General features: G+C 35.5%; 2 protein-coding genes across 6 annotated transcripts in view; both read left to right on the top strand.

The window, feature by feature from the left end:
* Positions 1-4,942, top strand: part of LOC124170490 (rho GTPase-activating protein 7) — a 365,673-nt gene extending 360,731 nt beyond the window's left edge. For all 4 annotated transcript variants that reach the window (XM_046549251.1, XM_046549267.1, XM_046549241.1 and 1 more), the window contains one exon: positions 66-4,942. In XM_046549251.1, coding sequence (XP_046405207.1) covers positions 66-180 — 115 coding nt within the window. In that variant the 3' untranslated portion in view covers positions 181-4,942. The remainder of the gene's footprint in view (positions 1-65) is intronic.
* Positions 4,943-7,383: 2,441 nt separating this feature from the next.
* Positions 7,384-22,353, top strand: LOC124170482. 2 transcript variants are annotated; one of them, XM_046549217.1, is made up of 7 exons: positions 7,384-7,502; positions 8,055-8,216; positions 8,740-8,970; positions 13,223-13,543; positions 13,645-13,978; positions 18,127-18,251; positions 18,356-22,353. In XM_046549217.1, the coding sequence occupies exons 2-7, from the start codon at positions 8,079-8,081 to the stop codon at positions 18,431-18,433; spliced, it is 1,227 nt and encodes a 408-aa protein (XP_046405173.1). In that variant the 5' UTR covers positions 7,384-7,502; positions 8,055-8,078; the 3' UTR covers positions 18,434-22,353. The 2 variants fall into 2 exon arrangements, with proteins under 2 accessions (XP_046405173.1, XP_046405183.1); XM_046549227.1 differs by lacking the exon at positions 7,384-7,502 and adding an exon at positions 7,591-7,757.
* The last annotated feature ends 4,458 nt before the right edge of the window (positions 22,354-26,811 follow it).

Here is a 26,811-nt window from a genome sequence, read left to right as displayed (position 1 = left end):
TAGTATAATAATTATCAGTGTCAAATACCGATGCCCATCTTCATACATTATTTTTTTTCACTCAGGGGGCGCACTCCAGATTGGTACAAGCGTAGCTATGCTCATCAAGTGGCATACCATTTAGCCCGCATCAGAGAGTCTTTCCGACATGTTGCCAGTGGACCAGAAAGTAAAGTTTAAATACTCAATGAAGGACCAGATGTTTCCAGGTGATGAACTCCAAAATTTAAGTCAAAAGATGATAACATACCGAGAGAGAATAATGGTTTTGGCAATTATCAATGAAATTCTGTGGACTTAGAATTTAAGGATGTTTGGATGTGAAAAATTATGGATATAATGAGAATTTTTAGACCAATGACGGATGGTATATTAATCAGCTATCTCATACCAGAATTTTTCAAAATTTATTGATTTTACATTTTCAACTAAATTATTTTGTACTGCAGTGCCTACTGTTAGCATGTACAAAATTTATTTATCACTTGGTCAAAAAGTTAATGCTACCAAACAGTTAGACAAAATTATCTTCCATCTTGAAAGTATATTCAAAATTGATTGGTGAAAACAATAAATATTTGGCAATCATTTATTGTTTCATGAGAGATTCCATGTGTCATCATTTTAATGTTATTCTCTTCCAATGAAAATTGCGAGCTAATGATTAGGACTTAATTTTGGGTACCTATTAAAAGAGAAGTATCTACTCTATGGTAATGAGCATCTTGAAGTAACTACCATACCCCCTAATAGAATATGAACATGTATATCTATGGAGGAGGTCAGGACTTTGATTGGCTTGTCTTATCCCATGCAAATAACAATTCAGTTTCAATATAGTGCTCAGGTTTAATAAAATATTGAGTGAGTTGTTGGTAAAGCTCAGAGTATTCCAAATCCAGTTTAAAGGTGAATATTGTTTAGTAATATATATACCAACGAAACGGTGGAGCAACATCTCTTTCATGGTGGGCTAATAGTGTGATCATGATGTGAAATGATGCATGACCACACTTTCTTTCGCTTAAAAGATAATGCCTTGTGTATGTTATGTAATCATAAAATCAGCCTTTCTCATTCTGATGCATCCCTTATTGATTGTATATTTCATTTAATTTGGCATTATATGACCAGATTTTTATCTAAGTCAAAAAGTATTGGTATAAGATTTTATTCTCAGGTTTCATTTCCAGAGCTACTTTGAACATAATGTGAAAAGATTATCTATGAAAGAAATCAAAGCAAAGAATTAGAGGCGATTCAATGAAAAATTATTGAAGTACATACCTACTTCCTTGGGACCAGATTTATCATATTTATGTGTCGAGTGTGATGTAGTTAAAGAGTAATATTTAAGTTGTAAGAATGGGACCAAGTGAGTGATTAGTATGGTGTGAACAATGAAAATATGAAACTAAGTATGTTTAATGAAGTGCCTCCTGGTGAATGAACATTGCAAAAAAGTTGTGCAGTTAGGTATACCTATGTACAAATTTGCTAACTTGAAAAATATTGCCATAAAATTTCCTAGTAGGCCCAGAACCAACAAGTTTCTTCATAGGATTTTTCTTTATAATCTTTATAATAACCGTTAAGAACATGTTTGCCTGATTTATCCCTAAAAATTTGTATACTAGATATGGATCCTTTTTTAAGTTGTTGGCAGTAGGGGTTGTTGGTATTTTTCAAGTGTAAGCAAACAATATGTACCTTTACGTGGGCACCACCTTCACCAGGGCATTCTCGATCTTAACAATGTTTTGATAGTTTACGCAGTACTCCTGGAAAATAGATTGAGAAATTAGATTTTTAGGTATAAATTGGGTTTTGGGGATAAATTGATATTTCTCTCATTGTCGCTTACCCAATGAGGCTGTATTAAATAGTCTGTAATCTTGGGGCTTTTACGTTTCTCATACTACAAGAGCATAGAGCCCAAGTGAAGTGACCAAGAAGCTCAAGTGCTACACATAGTAAAAAGGATAGGTGGGGTAGGGGACAGTCACTGGAGTTTCAGACCAAGAGAAGCGGAAATATTTGTGCGTGAAATTACGGCAGCCCAAGCACTACCAAAGCTTAGCTCATTGACAAGAATTATGCGACTCGAGTCATTCTCAGACATGAGCTTTTTAAGTGTTAAAGGTAGTATTACACTGCCTATTTAGTATATATTCATGCAGTGGCCTTGCTGGGGTCCATTTAGCACCCTCCTCATGCTTAGCACCCTATACAGCCTACTCCAATAGCCGGCCCTGCTATTAGGATTATAAATATATATCTAACTTGATTAGCTATCAGGCAAAGTTGTTGTACTTCCCTGTTGCAGTGAAATGAAAAATTCTGTGCTCTATCCATCAGCTCTAAATTTCAAACAATGGGAAACACATTAAATCAGAATTTTTGATGCCCTATTAATAGGCTCTAAAGCTTTGCTTTGGATTTCTTCACGTCTTTCATAGATGTAATATGTTCACTGTGCTCTTTATTATATTTTTTGTTATTTAATCACTTATTCTACATCTTTTGAATGCCTTACAATATTTTATCATGTTTGTAATGTCAATTTTATTCAATATTGGGTTAGTTCATTGTTTTTAAGTTTGTAATAATTCACCTAGTCAATTCTGACTATAGATGTGATTTCTTGTGTAGAATCTGTACAGCTGTTATATATTGGGTTTCAAAGAAGTCAATCATACTAGTTGCTAACGAATTAGTTGTGATTTAAAAGAATTAATCATTTTAAGCTGTTCTTATCCTAACATGAAGTGAAGATTTTTATTATTAAAAAATGATCCATCTTATGGTGACACGTGCAATTTATTACAAGTGGGAGTTTTATACAACTTTTGAAACCAGTCCCTCAATTCAAGCTTATGTTTAGATTATAAATATATGTACCTATTTGACTGTGATGAGGATTGTCATTAGGGTTTCTCCAGAAACACTGGGGAAATGAATTGCAGCAAATACTCCATCAAATATTTTATCCGCATTCAATGGATGATGAATAGGGAGAAAAATTATGAGTGCTTGAGTCAAAGAAAATTGATCTGTTGAACGATATTGGAAATCTAGAAATTTATCTAGAATTGAAATAGAAAAACTATATTTAACAAAGGAATGCTATTCCTCTCTCTCTCGATTTAACTTTCCAACGCATCCAGATGATGAGCATTCTGATCCCACCTCAAATCACAAAATTCTCTCATACAATTTTTCTGTTTTCCTCTGGTGGCAAGGTGATTAATTTCTTTATCACAATTTTTAATAGGATTAATTTTCATTGAATTAACTTAAGGGAGTACTCTTACCTGGCAATAAATAATTCTTGACTTTTGTCAACCATAGAACTCTCTCAAGCCTTTTAATTTTTTTCTAATTTTATTTCTTTTTTGAAATGCTAAAAAATGCTATACATATTATATTGACCTGAGTGAATGAATTTGTTTGTTTAGTTTCATTCAAGCTCCATACCAGGATTATCGAGAGACATATGGGGGTTTGGGGCTGTGTACCTCTTTTTAATCTTTTCCCTAAGTTTTAGAGCACTAATGAAAGTGCTTTGGGGCCACTATTATCCTCCAGGGAAAACTGTTTCCTTGATCCCCAAGTGGCCAGCCTCGAGTTGAAGTATAGAATGATGTGAACATATACTATACTTGAATATTATAAGATAGCACAGCATAAACAAATACAAGTTTGTGAGTTAAATAATGAGTTGCTATAAGATATTTACAAATGAGTGTCAAACATAGAATATGTTCTTGCATGGGACAGATAAGTAAGACACATTTCATGACAAAATTTTTGTCACAGAAATTAAAGAGTACATACATTTTAGACTGTTGCTAAGGATGTGGTTAAGAGTCTGTGCATCTCCTATTCAGAGGAATTTGCGGAAATATCTGTATTTCTAGTAATTATTCCATAATTATTAGCTAAAAGGCAAGACAGATACTTCTTAATGAACTTTGTGTTCATTTAAGATGGATTGGGATTCAGCAATCGCTTGAATGATGCTGCCTCTTTAGAAAATTTTGAGTTTAGAGGTTTCGGGATGAATTGGTATTTATCTGTGAATATTTATTTCCTGAGAGATTTATTTCCTTAAGTTTCAGAAAAATACAATTAACTTGACACCACCTTACACATATATACATACAACATAAATCACATGAAATAACATAGAAACAGCCCTGTTAGTACAAAAAGAACCCCTTTAGCTAAGACAGTTTTGTTTAGTTAAATGTATTTGCCCTGTGTGTTGGATGTCAAAATGTATACCAAATAATGAGATATTTTCCAGAGTAATTAGAAATTTATATTCTGGTTATTTTCACATTATTCAGGGAGAGAGGTTATGAGTGAAAATGTACATATGCGTTTTGAAATTATTTTATGAAGATTAACCAAATACCTACAAATATTATTAGCCTGAATGTATATATTATTTTCTTATAGCAATAATTTTATTGTTGATTAATTTTCTTCAAGTGCTAGTATTTATGCAGAGTAGATACAATGTGTTGAGTATACCAAAACTAATTATACAGTAGATGTTTATATTTTCAAAGCCTTTTTTAAATAAGTGCTATGTAATGTTGTGATATTGTGTTAAATGTTTTATCTCAATATAAGCCAAAGTTTTGAACCATTTTTGTACATTCCTGCTGTGTGTTCATAATGAAATGTTATATAAAATACTACCTTAAACCTAAACATGCAAATATATATGTATAATGCATGTTATTTGAATATATTTTTTAAATTGTTAACCCCAAGTAAATTTGTACTCCAAATGAATTATTGTTAACTTGACTGTATAAAGCTGGCAATTTAAGCTCCCATAATACCATGTAAAACAGTGGGACTTGTCTGTACATCACATATGAATGTGTAAATATGTAAGTGGCTTAATAAAATTCCAGTATTGAAAATATGAATGCATTTATATAAACTGTTCCTTAATTTCAAATCTCAATGCTTCATAGGGAGTTTAATTCATATTTTTAGTTTTTTTTTCAGAGCCAAACTAGGTGTTAACATATTGACATTTTTCTATGCTAGTATGGACTCTGAAGATGCAGACAGCTATTGGCATTAGAATAGAGCTTTTATGCACTTTATATGATGGCTTGTTTCCATTCACGCCAAAATTTGGATGTAAACTACAAGAAAACTCTGCCCACACAATGTATGATATTTTTACATCATGGTCAGTGACAATTTTTCTATACATAGAAACAAATATTCTCTCCAGGAGACATCAGGACTAGATTTGTTAACCTTTAATGGTATTGAGGAATGCACCCCCTCCATTTACTTTACCCCAAATATAAATCATCCACCCCTGGCCAGGCCCATGCTGGACAGCCATGGCCAGAGAGCACCAGCACTATGGAGGGGGGGGACTACTGGTGTGATCCAGAATTATATTATTGTTTTGTTTACTCAAGGCAATGTTATTATGCCATTAAATGGGACACCTTTGAAATCAAATTAGCTGCTCAATGTTGGTATTCTGACGGTAAAATTAGTCAGTTTTGGAACAGGAGGGTGCCAAAGATTTCCAGGTTGGACGGCGCACCGGGATATGTCCCAGTATCCCGGTGACCCAGCACGGGCCTGCCGCTGGCCAACAAGGGAATGCGAGACCCAAACTCTCCTCATTTAGAGCCCATATCCTCATGACCATCATGATTATCCGACCATCTGGAAGAGAGGAAGGTGACCAACTGTGGCCATTCCCAGAGAGTTTGCCTTCCTAACAGAGAAATTGGCTTTCTGCCTGAAACAACCCCTTTTTAAAGAAAGGAGAGTATGGGATTAACATCAGATACAAGGCATTCAAGAGGGGTTTTCCTTGCTTTTCCTTAATCCATTAGGATACGGACACACACTCATTCATGAGTCCCAAAGATTCAAACGGGAAAATTTGGGGTTTTCCTTTCATTGTCAAACCTCTACTGGAAGGATTGAGACATGATGCATGTCTGTGGGTCATCCAAATGTTGGCAAAGTAAATTCTGCAACTATAGGCAACTTTGCATTTTGCAATCAATTAGTGTGATGAGTGGAGTAACTATGGGGAGGGATGATGGTGATAGATCCTCCCCCCCCCCCCCCCCCCAAAGCCTCAGACTTTTCCTGGACCCTCCATTGCCTGGGGTGGTGCCCCCCAGGCCCCTCCAAAGCATATTCCTAGTTATGCCACTGAGTGTGCCCAATATACCTGCATTTGTAGTCTATCTGCACGCATATGTTTACTGGGAACAGATTATAGCACCTCTGGTGCACTTCAGTATGAAGTAATCCAGTCCTTACGGCTTAGGTGGAAGGAGGAAATTCATGGCAATGAAAAGAAAAAGAAGGGAATTTCAATAGTAATTGGAAGTTTTTCCATTGTTTAAATTGAAGGTAGCATGTGGATTGACATGTATTCCCCATGACAGTAAGAATATATGGGCTTAAAAATTATAGTGGGAATATTAATGTCGTTCCAATTGCTTGAAAGTAGCAGAATTTATGGAAGCATGGGTCAGAAATTTTGTGAAATGAGTTTTCATTGGTGTATTTGTTATATTAATTTTTTCTTAATCGTATTGAAATGTGTTGAATTTACGATTATAACTGATATATATTCAGGGCCGGGCAGCATTTCAAATACATGTATTTTAAAATATATATTTTTAATTTGTACTTGGTATTTCAAATACACGACCTGGATGTTTTTGTACTTCAAATATGTACATAATTTTGGTATTTTCCCATTCTAAAATAAAAAAATACATTAGTGAAATACTTTTGAAGTAGCTCTGATAACACTTCTGGAACATAATACTTCAGAGATTACTTCGTTTTCGTTAAAATTGTTTTCTTCATATTTGCAACTATTCATAACGTGCCAACGCAGGTTATATTTTTTTAAGATCTCTGTTTCCATACAAATGTATTTTGTATTTTAAACGGTATTTTAAATACTATTTTGTAGTTATTTTTTTCAAATACCCAAGTCAACGGTATTTATATTTTTCATTTCAAGTACATTTGGAGTGGTGATTTGTATTTCAAATACTCTTCGGCCTTTTTTGCCCAGCAATGCATATTTGATATGCTCATGAACAAAAATTTGTTTCGAGAAAATACATTGATAATGCAATGCATTTGGTATTCACTAATTACTTATCAATTTTCCAATAGTTCAATTTGAGCACCAGCATTTTGAAAAGGGTAGCTCATCTAATACATTGAAGGTTCAGTTGGCTAGTGTCATCCAAAATTAAATCTTTTAAATAAGGCGCGTCTATCTACTGGGGCTGGTTGATTGGCCTCCTGTGAGGGCGCTAATAAGTTTCAAAACCTAGCGTGGGAGGTCGGTACTATCAATGATTTGTTTTGGGTCGAAGGCCAGCTGACTAAACTGTGTTGTTATGTTATGTTGTGCGTCAGTTAGGTATTATTTTGGGATGGATATCTAGTCTTGTTTATATCTGAATAAGGTAAGTACTTCAGATTTGGTTATGTTGATTCACTGGTAGTATGTAGAGGTTTCAAGGACGCCCGCCAGTTCGTTAACCTTCAAGTTGGAAAACGTGATGACTTGATCAGTTAGTAATCACTGTGTACATGGGTATTGGCTACTAAAGAATTATTTTTACATTCTAATCGCCTTTTGTAAGTGAATTTGTTCGCTGAATATCTCTTTCTGGCCGGAAAGTAGATCATCAAACATTTCTTTGCATGGATTCGTGTTAGTAAGTCGTGTTCTTCGAGAACTTTTTGGATAGCTTCTAAATTCTGGCTCTCTAATTTAAATGTATCAAACGCAATGAATTAATTTTGATTCCTTATTTAATAGTTTCACCTGAATCTTGGGCTGCTAGATGTTGTGATATCTCTAGTTTTATCGACAAATAAAACGGGTGACCTCCATTAATGTATTTTGTTTACATTGACTGATATTTTTGTCCCATGCTCCTTATTAGACCATATTATGTCGAAGGGTCAAGCTTGTTCCTTTTCTAATATTTTTTCAAATGGTTTGTTTCCAGTGTCAGTAGCGAGGAACGGGCTAAATGGAGGTTTGGCAGCGAGAAGCATTACGGCGTCATCGCAAGGAAATATTGGACGATTTACACGTGGATTATGTTTTAGATCACCTAATTTCTCGTCACATCCTTTCTGAGGATCATTACGATAATATTTTCAAGGAGGTATGTGTCCACGATGAAACGGGGGTAAATTCAAATTCATCTATCAAGTTCATTAACTTAATTCGTTATTTATTTTTACCTTATCTTTTATTATTATTATGTTCTCTTAATTTTTTCGTCTCACGGAATTTTACCCCTCAGCAAAGTCTATACGCTAGCGATTATCTTTGATAATTTATCAATTCATTGTAAAATATTTGTTATTTTTATTCTTTTTGCATGTACACTTTGTGAATGCCATAAACTATTATCTGTTTGCTTCTTTATTTTCAAATATGAATTCTTTAGTGTCATCATTTCTACTGCAACTTTTTTGTGAACGCTTTGCTTGTAGGCAATATTTTAAACAGTTGTGTTCAATGTCTTAAGCAGTAGTTCGCTTACATTGTCTAAGGTCTGAAAACCTATTACACTATGTGATTATTTATGTCTTAGGTATTATTCAGAATCCATTTTACGAGTATTATTTTTCTTAAAGCCATGTATTATACTAATTTTATTGTATTGAATTTTTTGTTTTCAGATAGGAAGACGGAATCGTGCCAGGCTACTCCTGGATTTATTACCAACTCTTGGCCCCAGAGCATACGAAGAATTTATAGCATCTCTAAAAGAACCATACTCCTGGCTTGCTGAGGGTCTAAGTGAGGAAAGTGCTGCAAGGAAGGAAGAATCATCTAGCCATCCAGTAAACTCTGATTCTATGCTAAATAAACTTCCAAATCTGGATGAAAGAACACAGTTGCTTGAGAATGTAAGTTATGGTGCTCTCTTATATTTATATGCACTTTTTTGTTTTTTATATAAAGAGGAGTAGGTGGTCTGGTTATGGTGATCGACCAAGGATTGAAGAGTATTCTAGGGTGGGTTAAATTTTATCACTCCTCCATGGGCGTACCCAGTGAGGGGCAGGAGGGGGCAGCTGCCACCCCCCTAGAAGCAAAAAGTCTCGAAAGTCTTTGAGGAAAATCATAACTGGATTGAAACGAAAGTTTTCAACAAATTTTTTACAACCCATAAAAAATGATATTAATATTAGACATAACTAAAAAAATGTTTCTTTTTCAAGCAAATAATTTTGAAAACTAATAAAACACTGTTATAATTTTCTTATAATGTTGGTTTCATCCACCTTTTCCATGCTAAAATGTTACAACTTAAACGACCATGGCTTGCCCCCTAGTCCTTGTCCAGTCCTTGCACTCCTCCCATCAAATATCCAATGAGCGTGGCTTCTGTTAGTGAGAACTATAGTTAGTTATTGATAGACTGAAATTCTGTTAGTTAGTGAAATGTGAATTGCAGATAGCTCAGGAAAACAAACTGGCTCCCCAACCTTAATGTTTAAATCCACTTTTGCACCTTCCTTTTGAATTTTTGAAAATGGAATGTATAGGGGAAAATCTAATCAATTCTTCTCTGGTTGTATTTCCAATCCCTTGGAAGTCAGGACATGGCCAAGATACTCTACCCTTTCTGCTGCAAAGTGGCACTTCTTAAGTTGACAAGTCAACCCATACAATTTTAGCCTCTCTAATACCTTTGCCAGATGTATAAAATGGTCTTGGAGATTCTTAGAGTAAATTAGAATATCATCTAAATATACCTGGCAGAAATCTGCTATGTACCCTGACAGCACCTTATCCATCAACCTTGCAAATGTCGCTGCAGCATTCTTTAAACAAAAAGGCATGACTTTGAATTGAAATAAACCCTTTGGTGTAGGAAATGCAGTCAAGTGCCTGGATTTCTCTTCTACCTCCACCTGCCAATATCCAGAATTTAGGTCTAAAGTGCTGAAAATTCTGGCTCCATTTACCTGCCTCAACAGATCCTTTAGGTCAGGCATGGGGTAAGCATCACTAACTGTTCTTTCGTTCAGTCGTCGAAAGTCAACACATAGTCTGTACTCCCCGTTTTTCTTTTTCGGTAAGACTATTGGTGAGGCCCAACGGGAAATAAATGGTTCAGTAAGCTCTTGTCTTTCCATCTCCTGAACTTTACTTCTTACGAAGTTACGCTTATCAGGGTTTATTGGGTATGGACGTTGCTTGATTGGACTGTAGTCACTGCATTTAATACTGTGCGTAACTGTTGTGGTAAAACCGATCTTGTTAGGAAATAGATCTTGACCTCAGGAAACTCTTTCAATACTCTTTTCAGGTGATTTTCTTCGTTTATTGTTTAAGATCCAAAATCTAGCTCATCTAGGTGTACTCCATGGTCTTCATCCTTGGCCTGAGTCATACTGCTACCATCACACCATGTAACTCTTAGACGATTATTTTTACCTAAGAATATTTCTTGGGATGCATAGTCTAAGATAACATCATAGGCAACTAAGAAATCGTGGCCCAGTATTATCTCAGGAATCAAATCCTTAATCATGCCAACGGTTATTTCAATTTCCTCATCCATGCACTTGGCTGCTAGTAGTGTTTGCCTCTCTACAGCATAGGTCACCTAACTGACAGCTCCTCTTACCAGTCCCAGATGATGTGGAACCATAGGAATTAGTAACTCCGCTACATTATAATTGACAAAAGAATTACTAGCCTGTCTGTCAAATATGGCCTTAAAATTTTTGTTCCCAATTTTTAAGTTAATAGCAGGACGAGGATAGCTTCCATCACTAATCATGTGTCCAATAATTGTATCATGATTCAATGGCTTACTAGAAGTTGTATTTCTTCGAGGGTTAAGCACTACTTGGTTTCCATTCCCCCTCATCCCAGAATGGACCACACCTAGTTTTCCTGCAATGATAATGTAGGGCACTTATTTTTCAAGTGTCCAAAATCCCCACACTGGAAACATTTCCTAACTGTACTAGAATCTCCTAAAGGTTTGACTTTGTGTTCCTCTTCAAGTTGGCTGACAACTTTCCTAAGATCATCGAATGTTTTGGGCTGTGAAACTTTAACTAAAGCCCTAATCTTTTCATGCAGTAATTCGATTATATCGTGCATTGCCTTATCTTCATGATCTTCTGGATTCAGTCTCTTGAAGAGTTGATATTTTTGAATAATGAAAACACTCTTCCGCATGCCTGTAGGTTGTGTGTCTGTGAATATCTTCTTCTTCACTGCACTCTTCACCCCTTCGTAATCAAACTGTGCAATGAATTCTCGTTTGAAGTCCTCCCAATTCAGATTTAACCCTTTTAAATTTTGCCACCAAGTAGCCGCTTGCCCCTTCAGCTGTTGATTCACTATTTGTGTATAAATTTCAGTGGGTAGGTTAGTTCTACCTAAAAAACTGAGTGATCCTTTAATAAAACTGGTTGGATTTTCTTCCAGTCTTCCATGAAATTCTGGAAGGCAGTCTTTCATCACTTTTGGGCCTAAATGTCCACTTGTATAAGGTAGAGTAACTGATGGTGGTACTATATTCCTCACTTGATCACTTACTTGTTCTTGTAACTGTAAAAATCTGGAGTCAACTTCTTGCTTAACCATGTCCATGTTATGCTTTACCCTGTCCAATTCATTTTCTACTGTTACCATCTGGATTTCTGACGTTTCCACGCCCTGTTCTATTTGGATGACCCTACCTTCAATTTTTTTAATAGATTCCATGTTTCCAGTAATAGCAGTCATTTGGTCTGACAACTGAGATGTAATCATCTAGATCTTATTCTCCAAGTCGTGGTGAACGTCGGACATCTGGATGCCTAAGTTTTTTACCAAACTCGTTATACTGACAAGCACCTCTCTGACACCTACTTCCTCATTGTCGGATGATAGTTGCTGCTCCACTTCTACGTAGAAGCTGTCTGTATCTCTATTTTCTTTCCTCAGATGGTCTGCCAGCCTCAGAGACAAATCTGTCTTTGTTCCCCTTGTAGAAAGACCAAAGCCATCAAGCTGTTCCTTCAGCTGAACTATGGTTAAATCCTTGAACATTACTTTCATATCCTTAATTTCAGCCATCTTCTAATACTTTTGTCCTGTCACGGTCACCAATTTAACGTATCACGGCGATTAAATTCAATGTAAATATCACTTGACACTCTGTTTTATTCTCAATCCTATTTTACATCCACTTCAAGATAGCTTTCTCCTTAACAATTCATTATTTATCTTTTATCACCATAGCATCGTGTCAAACAAAGAAATAAAAGAAATCTAAATAAAAACAAACATGCTCACAAATAAAAAAAGATACAACAAATTTACTTAAAAACATAAAATAAATGAAACATATACAAAAGTGATATTGTTCATAAAGACACATGCATCAGTTTTCATCCCTGCAAGGCTACACTGTAAATGATGATGAATAGAAGTCTACTTCATGCAATCAGAATGCTAAAAAGTAGTGATTAGAAATAAGTGTATTCTTTAATTGTATCAATTATTTTAATGCTTGTTTAGATCCATTCTATGTTTAGCAAAGAAACTGACACTTCCTGTGTTATTAGAAGCAAAGTAGGTTCACATAGGACATGCTTCACAGTTTTCAGTTGTCACCCCTCTCTCAGTGCCCACATTCAATCTCCTTTTTCAGTTCAGTATGAGGCCCATATAATCTAATCATTATGTATATCTATGGACTATACATTCTTCTCATTCCTCTTCTACTTAACACCCTAAAATTCATCCTGATTTGAAACCCACTCATGGCCAATTCCATAGCTACCCATGTTGCTTTATTTTTTTTTGAGTAAAGAGAATAGAGATCGTATCAAAGTGATGTCATTGATGATATCTTGTGTAGAAGTTGATGCGATTTTTTCTTAAGAGTTTGTGTACTTTGTGAAGATAGCATCTTTGGAACTAATGGGAACAGCCTTGGAGTATCCCCTTTATCTTCTATATTTATTTCATCTTCTCACCCACTATTTCTCGAACTTTCTTGCTCTTCCTGTTCATGTCAGCTCCATTCTTCTCTACTCCCACATCTCGAATGCCTCATGCATATTCTCATCCTCTTTCCTCTCATTGCTTTCAATTTTGTGGAAATATTAGTCCGTGAATCTTTATTTGAAGTTCTTTTTATTTCAGATGGCCACTGTTGTGGCAAATTGTGGAAAATGCCTGACTGAGACTAGCAAGGTTATCTTGGCACTTGCACAGAACCAACCTGACCATTTAAAGTTGCCAAATACTCGTGTTTCCAGGCAAAATTCCATTAATTTAGCTAAAAATGAGATCCAGATGGTGGGTACAAGCAGAGAGGAAATAACAATGGATAGGTTGAGAGGAGGTGGTGATGGAGATAGTGAAAGCTTGATGTTGGACACAGAGAAAGCCATGGTGTTTTTGGATGCAGAGAAAATTGAAATTCCGCCATCAAGCCTGCCTCTGACAGATGATCTCTATGCTGTAAGTGACAATAAAACTTTAGGTCCATGTTTAAAAAGAACGTGTTTTTTGTTTGTTTGAATGCGAATTTGAAAGTTTAACGTATATTTGTCGCTTTCCAGAAAACCAGACACCAAGAGATGAGACAAGTTAAGAAAATCATGGATAGTGCCTATAACTACTATGGGGACACTGTTGATGGTGTGCATCATAATGGTGGTATTGGAGGAGAAAACTCGGAAGATTTGTTGAGTAATCTTGTGAGAAATCAAGTAGATGGAGTTACCGCATTTAATGGGAATGTTGAACAGTTCAAGAACAGTGGTTCAGAGGATGATTCACCAGATTCTGGAATTTCAGGAGGTGAAATTATCGCACTAGAAGAAGGGATAGGTTCTCTTAACATTTTGCAGCAGAAAAACGGTGATGAAGGTGGAGAAGATTTTGATTCTAAATGTGAGTTTTTTCATACTTATGAATATTTCATCTCAGTGCTTTTGGTTTAGGTTGCAATGATTTTTTGTGTTTGTTGATTCCACCCCAAGATTTAGTGGATACTTTATCTCCCAACATCTATTCATAATCAAATTTTAAATTAGCATGGCTATCTTGTTCATTTTTCATGTGACAAATAATTGCCATAATTTTCATATGACTCATTACAACAATTTTACTTATTACAAATTCTTTGTTTGATGACACCTTCCTATTTCAATTCATCTCTACCGTGTTTATCTTGTTGAGCCTATTCACGTCAATTCAACCAAAAAAATGAGCTTTTGCCACTGCATTTTGGTGATTCTTGGAGCACATCATTATTTCTACAAGTGCTAGGAAATATCCTGAATTTGAAAGATTAGTTTGTGATGCGTAGTCAGTTAGAGCCACTCAAGTTTCAAGTATATTGCTTGCATTGATGGCACATGCTTCTCAACATGCAACATGCTGATGTTAAAGTAAGAATGCTACCTCACCAATTTTTAAAAATTATTTGTAATGAGAGGATATTACATATAGTACATAAAGTATATGACTAGGGATGGATGGATCCAGGATTTTTTTGGGATCCGGATCGGATACTTGATTTCAGGTGTTGGATCTTTGGATGTTTTTGGATTCAAATGCACAGTTTTAATTGCCTGCTATAAAACTAAGTAATTATTCAAGTTTCTTCTGGGTACATCTGATCAAAGGAATGCTATTTAGATTTTATTACACATTTTTATACACTACCTGATTAAAAATCATTGTTTTTAGGGACCCCGCGCCCTGGCAACTTTTACAAAGCAACTATTTAGTTGCTTTGAGGAAGTCCCAATGAAACACACGACAGTTGTGGCAACTAAAAAGTTGCCCGTGCACGGGGCCACAGTCAATGCCGTGTGTTTCATTTGCACTTCCACAAAGCAACTAAATAGTTGCTTTGTAAAAGTTGCCAGTGCGTGGGGGCCCTTAGGCTTTCAAGTGATTTTATGGTAATCAAATTTTCCTCTTGCATATTTCCCCTAAATTTTGTCACTTTCTCATTGCATGCTGACTTGTGTTTCACACACAAATGCTTCAGTTGTGGTGAGGTGGATTTTGCACTTCCTCGCAATAGTTTCATGCCATAATGCACACACATTACATACATTGAGCTCTCCTTATCTATTTATACCTTATCAATAAAAATGTTTCCACTCAATGAAATACATTTTTATCTCTATATCATTAAATTAAATTGCAACTGCTGTCTGCGACATAATTGTTAATGCTTAGAACGACATTGACTTCACATGGGGCGAGATGCAGGAACAGAACAAGACCACTGCTCCACGATCTTGAGAGGAATGGGTGGGTAGCAGAAGTGTGTAAAGGAGAGGTGGAAGGGAAGTAGCACGATCCCTCAGTCTCTCCGTCTTTCAAGCTATGAGATTGAGGAGGTCAAGAATGAGGAAGTCAAGGACGAACATGTCAGATCTTGCTACATATTTTGTGATGTCGTCGCCTTCAAACCGAAGTACAGGCAAGCTACGTGATAGGTATATGCAGTTGGCGTTTCCAGTCCATCTTCTCTTGTTTAAGGGGGCTAATGCTTTGCATATTCTTTGAAAATTGTGCTGTTTGGACAGTTTTGAATATTAGCATAGTTAAGTGGTAACTAAAAACTTAGTGGCAATAAGTGAGAGCTGCAAAAAACTAAAATATCATCAGAAATGCTTTGCATTTGGTCTCATTATTATTTAAATATGGTGCATTTCATCCAATTGCCAAAGCTATCCAATCATCTTCGGGTCCAGAAAGTCACTCACCCAGCATTTGTCCTCCAGAAACCGAGAATTAAAGCCGTAGGCTGAAAAAGTCAGTTAGTGAGACAGGGTAGGGATGAAACACTCTTCGATTTTTCTTGTGCAACTTCATATTTTCCTTTGAAGACAATGATTTATGGTCTGTGTGGTCTCAGAAACGAAAAAATAAACATCAGAGGCACGGGCTGAGGGTGGTTTTCTGAAATCTGCGTCGTAGTTTCTTTTGAAGTGGTTATTACCTTGGTTATCCTACGATGCTGAGATTCCCCCGTTGATCTGTTCAATCTCTTGGGAAGAGTCACGCTATGTGCCTATCGTGTTTTGCCGTAAAATTTTCCACAGCTGAAATTCTGTTGCATAATCCCTACGAGAGATTTTTAAAGCAAACGGTTCATGAGCAGAGCAAGGGTCGTAGTGCGATGGTGCATGCAAAGAGAGGATCAGAACTCTTTCCACTCTCTCTAATGGGATGCTGCTCTCAAGCATTAATTAAAAATTTTGTATCCAGATCCGATGTCTTCAGGGAATTTGTATCGGAAGTGAAGGGCAACGTCCATGGATATTTGAATCCGAGGTATCCGATCTGACCACCCCTCATCATAGCATAAGTCTTCAAACTCTTTTTTGACATGTGTTCATTGTTAAACTTTGCCATAGCATCAAATTTTGGCCTAAAGCATGGCTATAAGTGACTCATCTGTGTAGGTTTTAATGATGATTAAAACTTAAACTCACTACATAGTAAACTAAGTAAAGTGGTTGAAGCAAACAAGGTGGCAAAACAATATATTTACTGAGGATCCTGTTTTTATTGGTAATTCCTTGTACATATCAGTCTAAGCCTGACTCTTGAAATTCACACTATCATTGTTGCTTCTCTGGTTTCTTTGGATTGACTGATGATTCTCAATTTTATCTGGGTTGCATGCATCACCAAACTGGACATAATGTAACCCAAAAAAATGGAGAACCTTCTCTAAGTTAGGACAAGGGACTGTTCCTTTCCCTAGGCTACCTCACTTTGGGGGCTTGTTTTGGGGCATCCAGGGGCTTCACCCTGGATTTGAACACAGGATCTTGTGATTAGTAGCCTATATTTCTACCCACTAGTCTACCATGCTAATATTTGAGCAATGCTTTATTTGTTGAGTCTGAATAATTCTCTTTCTATAGGTTTTTTGTTTTTATGAGCTTTCAACGTAATAGGGTAGTTTCCTTCATCAAAGAAAACGAAAGGCATTGATTGCGATTCGTTACCCACCATTAGTGTATTCATAATACACAAATTATTTGGTTTTTGAAATACCGGTTTAGACGAATGGCAAGGGTCAATTTTATCCTCATTTGAAATAGGCCAGATTGGCGCCCATGCGATTCCACTCCACGTGACGTCACAGGGACCTAGTTTCTACACGAGAGGATAGGAGTTATACATCGTCTGAGGTTACCAATGCATGCATGAGGCGCAGAGCTCAGGGAAACATGTCTTAATAATCACCTACTAAAACTGGCTAAGGTCGGAAAGTTTTCTTCGTTTGATAAGGTATTAATAAACCTTTTTTAAGCCAAGCGCTACCTTTCAGCAAGGTACTCAGCTACCCGCTGGCAGCCTGCGACGTATCAGCGCTAAGCCTCGCCTCAAGGTCACCTCACCGGGCGGGAGGGGGAACCAGAAATACGACGTACGGAGATATTTCCCGGCATTCATGCTTGAGCGTCGCGTTTTCGCGCGCTTGAAAATTTTCACTTTTCATTTAATCGCGAAAAATAGATATTGTCATTTAAAAATCTAAAAGCGTGAAATACGTACTCCAGGAGTAATAATCTTTCGATTAAGGCAATAAAAAAATAATAGGAAACCACCCTATTCTTGACTTTGCCTTTGTTGAATGATAAGATATCTTCATAATCTAGATGCAAGGTGATGGAGCAGAGGTTTGACTAATGTGTTCTTCACAAGGTCTCTACAGTCAACTGAAAGTGGTTGCACTTTAGTTGACTTATGACGTTGAGTGAAATTATTTCATTCCTTCCATTGATAATTTAATAAGCCAATTTTATTCTCTTCGAGGAATGAAAATGTAGCTTTTTATTGTATTAGTTGCATTTAGGGTTTTAATTATTGTATAATGAGATTTTCCTTAATGAAGGTGTTGTGAAATAATGAGAGAATTAGGCTGATGTGCATTAACTTAAACCTGGGTAATAGCATATAAAAGCAGTGAAGGAGTAAAAGTTTGCCTGTAATTTCATAATTTATTTCAACAAAGTCACTACTCAAACAGTTGTAATTTTTTTTCTTATATTTTAATACAGGTGAGGTGAAAGCAAATGAGGATGGCTCAGTGAGAATGCTGTGTGGATCTATGTTAAATTCTGGTTTGTGTGAAATGCCATCAACGCTGAATGCATTTGAAAAGACTCTTCAGGAGTCAGTAATGGTATGTTTTCTCTGGAAAAATTTCTTTGCCTTTTTTTTTGACTCATACATATTTATGAATTGCAATTAACTTAATAATCTTACAATTTCTATGGTTTCTTTTAGGATATGATTGGAGCTGTCAGAAATCTAGTACAAATTTCAGGGAGAGAATCTAAGTTTGACGATAGTATTAAAAATTAGGAAAGCCTCATTTTGAAAATGGAGGTGTTCAGTGTGCTAATGTTGCTGCTCCCTTTGTTGAACTGCATTCAAGTTGTCTTGCTGGGCAAGAATAACTTTGGAGCTGCATTGTGATTTTACAAATTGACTGCCAAATTTTTCTCACATGAAATTTTTATATGAGGACGTTTTGAAATTTTTTTTACGAAGTGATCAATATCGATTAGTACTCCTTGATTTCCAACTTTTATGGAGCCATTGTCTTTCAAATTAGTGTTTTTCACAGCCGCATATGAGGGTATGAAATGCTATGAAGAATGTTTTTTCAAAAATGGATTTTTTTCAATTTTTTTTTTTTCAAAGTAATGTTATTTTTAAATTTGTGGTGCAGAAATTTTTTTAGTCTCTCATCATGGAAATGTTTTTAAAGAGGGTTTTCCACACTTTATGTATATAGGATGTCAGCCTCCTTGCATAGGGGTGCCGTAAGTTTTTAGCCAATTAGCTGGCTAGCAAATTATGCCATTGGTATATTACCTGGAACAATGTGACACAGTATTTAAGTACTGTTCTTTATCCAAAGGAGTAATGTTGGAATTACCAGAGGTAGATTAATGATATCCAACTAAGCCACAAACTTGAGGCCTCTTATAGCCAGTTCACTTCCTAGTCATTTGCTGCTGTTGTGCAGCACTTCCTAAACAACTGCTTCAAAAATGTTGCTCATTTTCATTTAGAGAACCCATTTCGGAGATAAATAGACATGTACGTAGTTACTTACGCATCTGGATATCAGAGTTAAGCTTCAATCCTTTGTCCTATTAAACATGAAATTCTCCTTATAATTGCATTCTAATTAGTATTGGTGAGAAAAAAATTCTGCGAGTCAGTACGACAGTCTTATTATCTGTTGATCAGGTGTATGTTGACCATTTTTAACGATTTGTTGATTTTACATAGCCTGCCTTGTTTTTGTTTGAATATTTTATTATTTTATTTTTATTTTACTTTCTCTAACTTATCCTTCCTTATATTTAAGGGAATATTTGGTGTCAGTATAACTTAGTAGATTGCATTACATGCAGCCTTCAGGACTTGCTACAAGTCGTAGTAAACATCTTTAGAACTTCAATGTTACTCAAGTAGAATTTAATAGAACTAAAGCTTGACTTGCCCTTCCTCTGGCCTCATTTCTGGTGCTAACTACTTTAATTTTGTCATCAGCATAGCTATTATGTACCATCTTATTTTATGGGACTATTTAATGGGAATGCATCTCATTAGAAATATTTTCTCTTGTATTATAAAAGTTAGAAAGTTAGCCAATTCTTAGTTCGTGGCTTGGGTCTAATTTTATAGGATTTTCTCTAGCAATTCCATCTGCTCTAAATGTATCCCAAAATGACTATATGTAATTGGTAAAAGTTACCTCTCTGTGCGTATTCTAAAACATCTGCTACTGTTCATATTTTGACTCATATATCAGACCTTAAATTCACAACTGTAGTATTTCAAAAGAGTAAGGACTGATGGCTTTTTTATTGTATCCTTTTTCTGTACTGCCATCAAAAAATCATAGGTGCCCATTGTAAATACATGTGTAAGTTATGAATTTAATTATGTCTAATTCTTAAGTTAACGTTTTATTTTCTGTATTAAGGTCTTCAACTGATTGTTCTATTGGCACAATAGGTTACTAATTTATCTATGCGCATTTATAATTATCATGCATATTTCATGTAACTAGTATGAGGTGATAAGCATCGTGAGAACTATTTTTCATGGTTATCAGTTAGAGGTCCATTACAAAAGGTGGCTTTGATCTTATGGTGTTTAAAGTTATCAGTACTCATTCATTTAGGTTTAAAAGGAAAATTGTCTTCCTGTTTTCACTAGCCATTTTTCATGCTATGGTTTAATTGCAAAACTGTTTATTTTTAAAGTTTTACTGAATTTATAACTGTAACTTTTCTAAAAATGGGGAAGTTATTAGTAAGCAAGGTATGCACTCACATTCCGTATTTGATGTTTTAAATTGGTATCATATTTTCAAAACTTCCCTCTATTTTTATCTAAACGGATTGTGGGTGTTTAGGGACCAATATCAAAATCTATTCTCTTTTATGTGATGGTATTAGTGGAGTAAAGTAATCTCCATTGCGATCTTTATGTCGTTACATTTTAATTTTACCCATTTGACAGTACTGGAATTCAATGATAGTGCCCATAATGTCAGCCCTTCCTTGTTAAGGTGTGGTCCATAGTGCAGTAATTTTTGCAGATATATTCTTATATCTTTTCTACGTCTTTTCTGTCATTTGCAGACCAGATGAATGGTTATTTTCTGTATCGTTAATTATTTAGTAATAATTTTTCAACACTTAAACTGCACAGGGAGAATTTGAAGTATGAAATCTTAAAACAGTTGAAATTTAATATTAGTGCAATTATAAGTGTTGTTTAAAGAAATTATTAATGGTGCAAGCTGCCTGGGGAAAGTTATTCACCAAAAGACTGGAATACATAATTTATGTAAGGCTTTTATCACCTTGAAGGCACTTAATGGATATGCATGTGGAGTTGGATGTTTTTTTTTAACCATTTAGCTTTTTCGTGTGTTAAAAATAATAATATAATCAATTTTAACTCCTTGGTGATTTGGTTGTGGCAATCATAGTCTCTTTCAAAGCTTTCTAGTTCTTTCAATCTGCTATATGCTACCATTATTGACGTCCTATGCTACTACCTATATTAGGTGGTCATTGAACAAAATAATAACCAGTGATTAATTGAATCATTGATAATGTCATGGCAAATGTCTTCTGTTATATTTTACTACACAAAATATTTTTGCTCCTTTATCTTGGTACATATTTTATCACTGAGGGTTTAATTATCTTGAGAAATAATTTATTTTTCATTTTACCATTATATGGGCAAGGCAATTTCATGATGAGTCTGTTTTTGTATAGTATCTCCAAGATCTTTGCAAAGTTACTAATTGTTAAGCTAACTTGGGCAATTATTGGAAATATTTTTGTGTTTTGTACTGTGATGTAATTAAAAAAAGCCGTTGAAACAAATAATGAGCTGATGTTGGCTCTCAGGGTATTTCCAGCATCAGATGTGCATTTATGTCCAGATAACTTCCTTTTTCATTTCTTAAAACATGTTTTTATCCTTACTTAGGATGTTTTAATGATTTCTGGAATTTTTATTGATGTAAACACATAGTATATGTTCAATATTGCCTGGAATTCCCACATGAAAAGTTAAGGAAAATGATAACTGTTCATCCGCAAATTTTCTGAATAGTCTTGTTGGCATCAGCACATACTTTATATTTATTTTAGAGGTGAAAACCGGCTCTGCCTTCTCCTTTTTTTGTGCAATGTATGGTTAGTATCAACTGGACAAATTTATGATCTCCAATTATTCAGTAATGAGTGTGAGGGCCAGATGTAGTCATAAACGAGAAAGGAGTCCTCTGAATGGATTTGTGTACATGGCACTGTGTATGATTTATGAGTGGTTCTCAATTTTATGGTGTGTCACCATAGCCTCTTTCAATGAAATAGTGAGGCATCTTTTTTATTATACGTAATTGTGTTTCTCATTTGAGTGAGCTATTAATTTTAATAACTCTACCAATACTTGTTTGTGGTCTCCTTTCAAGTGTGATTAATCTGGTGTCTTTTTTTATTGTAGCTTCTTGTAGAATCAGTGGTCGTGCTCTCATATTTACACTCTTAAACCTCAATATATCTATATGAAAATAAATGTCCTTATTGTCATACTGCCATTACCATTTTTGCAATAATTAAGTTCATCCTTTGTACCTCCAACTACTGCCATTAAATTTTTTTATCAGGGATTTTGTGGCAGGTGTGTTAATTTTTGTATGATGTATCAGTCAAGTAAATTTTTATATGAATACAATATTTTTATTGTTTATTTTATGAAGATACTTAAATTACAATGAATATATATAGTCTCAAGCAGTAGTCATCATCTCAACAACATCCAGAGAACATCACTGCCAGCGTTAACATATGACATCCATACAATATCCGTGTTAATCCAATGAACGTTGTATGGATTTCTATCAAATATCCAAAGGACTACCATACAATGTTGCAGTGATGTCCATAAACAGTGGCGCCGACTCCATGGGGCTTGAGGGGGCACGAGTCCCCTCATAAATTCGTTATGGGTGTGAGAAAAAAATGTGTCAGGCTTGTCGATTTTCCCCGGAGTGTCCAGATATCAAGATTCGAGTTATGAAGGTTCTAATGTTGATCATATGACTCTTCTTAAATGCTTAAAAAACTTAAAGCTCACTACTTATAAAATTTCCCAGGGCAAGATTTGGGCCCCCCCAATATTTTTTGTAAGTCGGCATCCCTGTCTATAAATGTATATGTAGGTCCATATTACAACATCTCTTATATATCTTCACAATAGGCACCTAATGAGTAGATAATGGGAGTGCTTATTAAGTTTTTTTGGTAATCCCAAGACACACAAGCAAAGCATTTGTGCTCTTCAATTCTATCCTGAACGAATGCAACCTACGGATGCTGTTTGAAACAGCATTTTTTTAAATATCACTGATATTACAACTTGGATGTCTATGCAACGTTATTTTTGCAACTTATTGTGGATGTAACAAATATGATATCTATGTTACATTGTCAAAATACCCATCATGTAATAACGTGTTTAGGATATATCAACCTTATTTGGATATCCAGTAGATATAGTCTGCTGCTGGGGTTGAATCAAATTGCACACATGCATTGGAATATAAACAGGTTCATCTTAAATATTTGTTTCTCCTTAAGAATTTCATGAGTTGAGTAAGTTTTGCAACTGAAATGTGAAGTCATTTCCCCAAATTCCCTCCCCCCTTATTGGTTTACTTCTCAACTGTTGCCTAATTGCTCTCAGGGTATTCTGCTGTAGAGATGTTGTTCCTATTCTACATAAGATAACTGCATACTTTTTACTTAAAATAAGCTATGGACTTGAATCAATTAAAATGGCATCCTGGAATGTGATTTTCCTTATGTATTACAATTCCTATTGATTTCCTCTGGAAATAATTCCTAGGTGATAAGATACTTTATGAACCCCTTCTTTTATAGTTAGTCATTAGTTCAGGCTACTTCGTCATATATAAGGGGCTGTTTCTTGCATTATGATGACAATGTTTTTGGACCCTTTATTTTAGGAAAATGTGGCAGTAAAATCTGATGCTTACTTTTGAATTTGAGGACTGAACACTCAGAAAATGCTGTTTGCTTCCTCACTGACTGCTTAGAAAATGTGGAAGGTATTCCAAAATTTGATTCAACAACTAAGCAGTCTGTGTATGAAGAGGTGGCATAGGTATAATACACACAAATGCTTATGCAAAAACAGCCTATGACAAAATTATTGAAAGGTGACATTTTCTAGTATTTTAAAATTTTATCTTTTCTCTCATTTTGAGTAATTTTTTGTTGACTTTTTCAATAGTTTAGGAATCAATTTTAAGTTTCAGTCAGTGCTGCAATGGTGTTCCTTCACTGGTTAACAAATGACTTTAATAGTCAAATAACAGTATAGTATCAATTTTTGCACCTCAAAACTTCTAATACGTTTATACATTCATAATTTTTAAAAATTGTAATTAAATGTGAGTAATAATTTGCAATAAAAACATCATATTTCACTTGTAGAAAAAGTTAAGGAAAGTGCGGTCAGGCACTGCTAGTTTTGCCAAGACAGTACTGGTTTCAATGTGATGCTGCTTTATATATTTTGCATGGGATTGAATGTGTAGCTTGTAGTAAATAAGCAGATATAGAAGTGGGACATTTTCTCTCGGGTATTTCTTCCCTCACCTTTTCCCTCACCAAGGCAGGAGCATGTTGGCAAGATGGCTTTCAATGGCAAACACTATTACCTACTCACTGTTTTGAGATTCTATTAGGTCTTAAGGAGATTTATCATGGGAAAAAACAGCAACCAAGCGTAAACACCTATAGAGTTGCTCAGTAAGAACCGACTCCCGACTCATTTCAATGGTCACTCTCATATGCGGATCTAAGGGGGGGGGGGGGGCACTTTATCATTGCGTTCGTTTTGTAATAAGAGGTATTCTTATGTGCCCCTTCCCCCCCCCAGAATAAAATCCTGGATACAGCCTTGCTTGTGCCCCCCCCAGCAAGAAATCCTGGATCAGCCCCTGGTCACTGTAAATGGGCACCAAGTGATGAAATCATTGAGCGAAAACTTGTACCTGACAGTCAGACTCAAGTAGTCTAGTATCGACTGGTTCCAAACAGTCGGAATGCATATTTTATGCATTTTGTATGGCCTATAATCTTTTAATGTCATTCGTTTACTGCTCTTTAAATGGATGCTTCTTATGAGGTAATGATCTCGTGAATAGTAACTAACATTTTTGAATATGTTGAGATCATTGCTAGCTTCTTTTCGCTAACATGATGGACATTCAGAGTTAAATACTTTTCAATAAACCTTTATTGTGAGCAGTTCGCAGATACTTATGAGAAATAATAGCATTGGAACATTTTATATTCGATTAAACATATAAGTTAAAGCGAGAGCTTTTTCAATTTCCCGCGGTATTCCCGGCGCTAAAATACGTATGAAAAAATCATAGAGTTTACATTACTAAGGAGGCCCCACTAGGTGGCGGTAGCAGTCATAATTTGAACACGGGTCCCGCGCATTAATTCAAACTCCAACTTTTGCCACTTGTGGCGCGACCGACACTACCATCCCCTTCATTTGGCTTGTTGTCAGTGGCGGCTTATGAGTGATCGGCTGTTATCATCCTCTGTGAGCCGAGAATTTCACCGATTTTGGTGTTTTTTTTGGTATTTCTCCACCAGTAAGATATTTACGAAATATCATGGGTAAATCTCGGTGTTTTGTGCCCAGATGCAGCTCCGGCTACGATTGGGAGCTGAGGGAAAATAAGCGGTTGGGGATACAGGACCATAGCAAGAATTTTTATCATACAGACTGTCCCAAGGGTCGTGTGTCATTTTTGACCTGTAATTTTAGTAGCTTTGCATGGAGCAATATTCATGAAAATTGTCACACTTATGGGGAAAGGTCCTAAGTTTTGTTGAGTGTAAGCAATATTTTACAATTTTGATCTTTTGACCTCACAAAGTGGGTCCAAACCAAAAATTTGAATTTGCCTTATGGGGTTTCAATGTTAAAAAAAATCGAGATAGACAAAAGTGTGAATTTCATTGACCAATATGTCAATTCTTAGGTTTTCGGACACGAGAAAACCGAAAATAACACTTTTATTTACGAATATTCAACCGTTGACCCAGTAAGGTCACCGTCAAGGTCATAACCCAGATAACACGGAATTTGTATTACATCAATAATACACACAAAAAACGTGACCAAATACATATGTATAAGATGGAATACGATCGTATTACATCGGTATATTTCACGTAGAAGTGGTTCAAAAGTCCCTATGGATGTATGTATTCGTGCGTATTACAAATTGGAAATCTGAATACCCATACATGAATTATACATATGTATACAATGGAATACAATCGTATTACGTCTGTATATTTCACGTAAAAGTGGCTCAAAAGTCCCTCAGGATGTATGTATACATGCGTATTACAAATTGGAAATCTGAATATCCTTACATGTAATATATACATATGTATCTGCAGGCCCTCGTACACGAATTATACATATTGATTTTCTGACCCACATCCACTTAATATCAATATGGATCAAACGGATGAATAAATATAAGGAAACCAGAACGTACAGATAATAAAACATTTATTCAAAGAGAAAAATAAAATAATACACACAAATAACAAGTGTGGCCATGAATATTGCTAACAAGCATTAAGGGCCAGCAAACAGTAGGTGAAACTTAGTTTTAAAAAAATGGCACAAAGATTAATCAAGTACAAACAATGGTTTGAGTTGGAAAATAGAAAAAAATGTTAGCACGGAACAAGCGTTGTAACCCATTGCACAAGAAGAAACCTGAATTCAGGAAACCAACTCTGCACAATTAGCCACTTTCTGAAAGGAGAAAAGAAGAAGTCAAGTTTAAAAGTCATGCAAAAATATATCTTTTTGTAAGATCTGAATAGGAGCTCAAGGCCTTTCAATTTTATTTTTATCAATTCATATAGGCAGTCAGTATTCTGTGAAGTCTGTAATTTTAGTACTAATTCTGTATTCTGAATGCAAATGAAAGTTTGGCTTCTCTGATAGATTCCAGACATAAGTTTTAAATTTTTTCATTTACCAATTATGTCGAGGTCCCAACTAGCACAGATTTGACCTTGTCCTTTGAGAAATCATATATTTTGGGGATATGCTTTCAT

This window comes from Ischnura elegans, chromosome 1 (assembly GCF_921293095.1).
Source record: "Ischnura elegans chromosome 1, ioIscEleg1.1, whole genome shotgun sequence".
Lineage (NCBI taxonomy): Eukaryota > Metazoa > Arthropoda > Insecta > Odonata > Coenagrionidae > Ischnura > Ischnura elegans.
This window is presented reverse-complemented; position numbering and strand designations above follow the sequence as displayed.

Excerpts from the sequence above, each read along its gene's own strand:
- LOC124170482 (XM_046549217.1), top strand. The coding sequence starts at position 8,079 with ATGGAGGTTTGGCAGCGAGAAGCATTACGGCGTCATCGCAAGGAAATA. Across the intron at positions 8,217-8,739 it reads ACGATAATATTTTCAAGGAG|ATAGGAAGACGGAATCGTGC; the intron begins GTATGTGTCCAC and ends TTTTGTTTTCAG. Across the intron at positions 8,971-13,222 it reads GAACACAGTTGCTTGAGAAT|ATGGCCACTGTTGTGGCAAA; the intron begins GTAAGTTATGGT and ends TTTTTATTTCAG.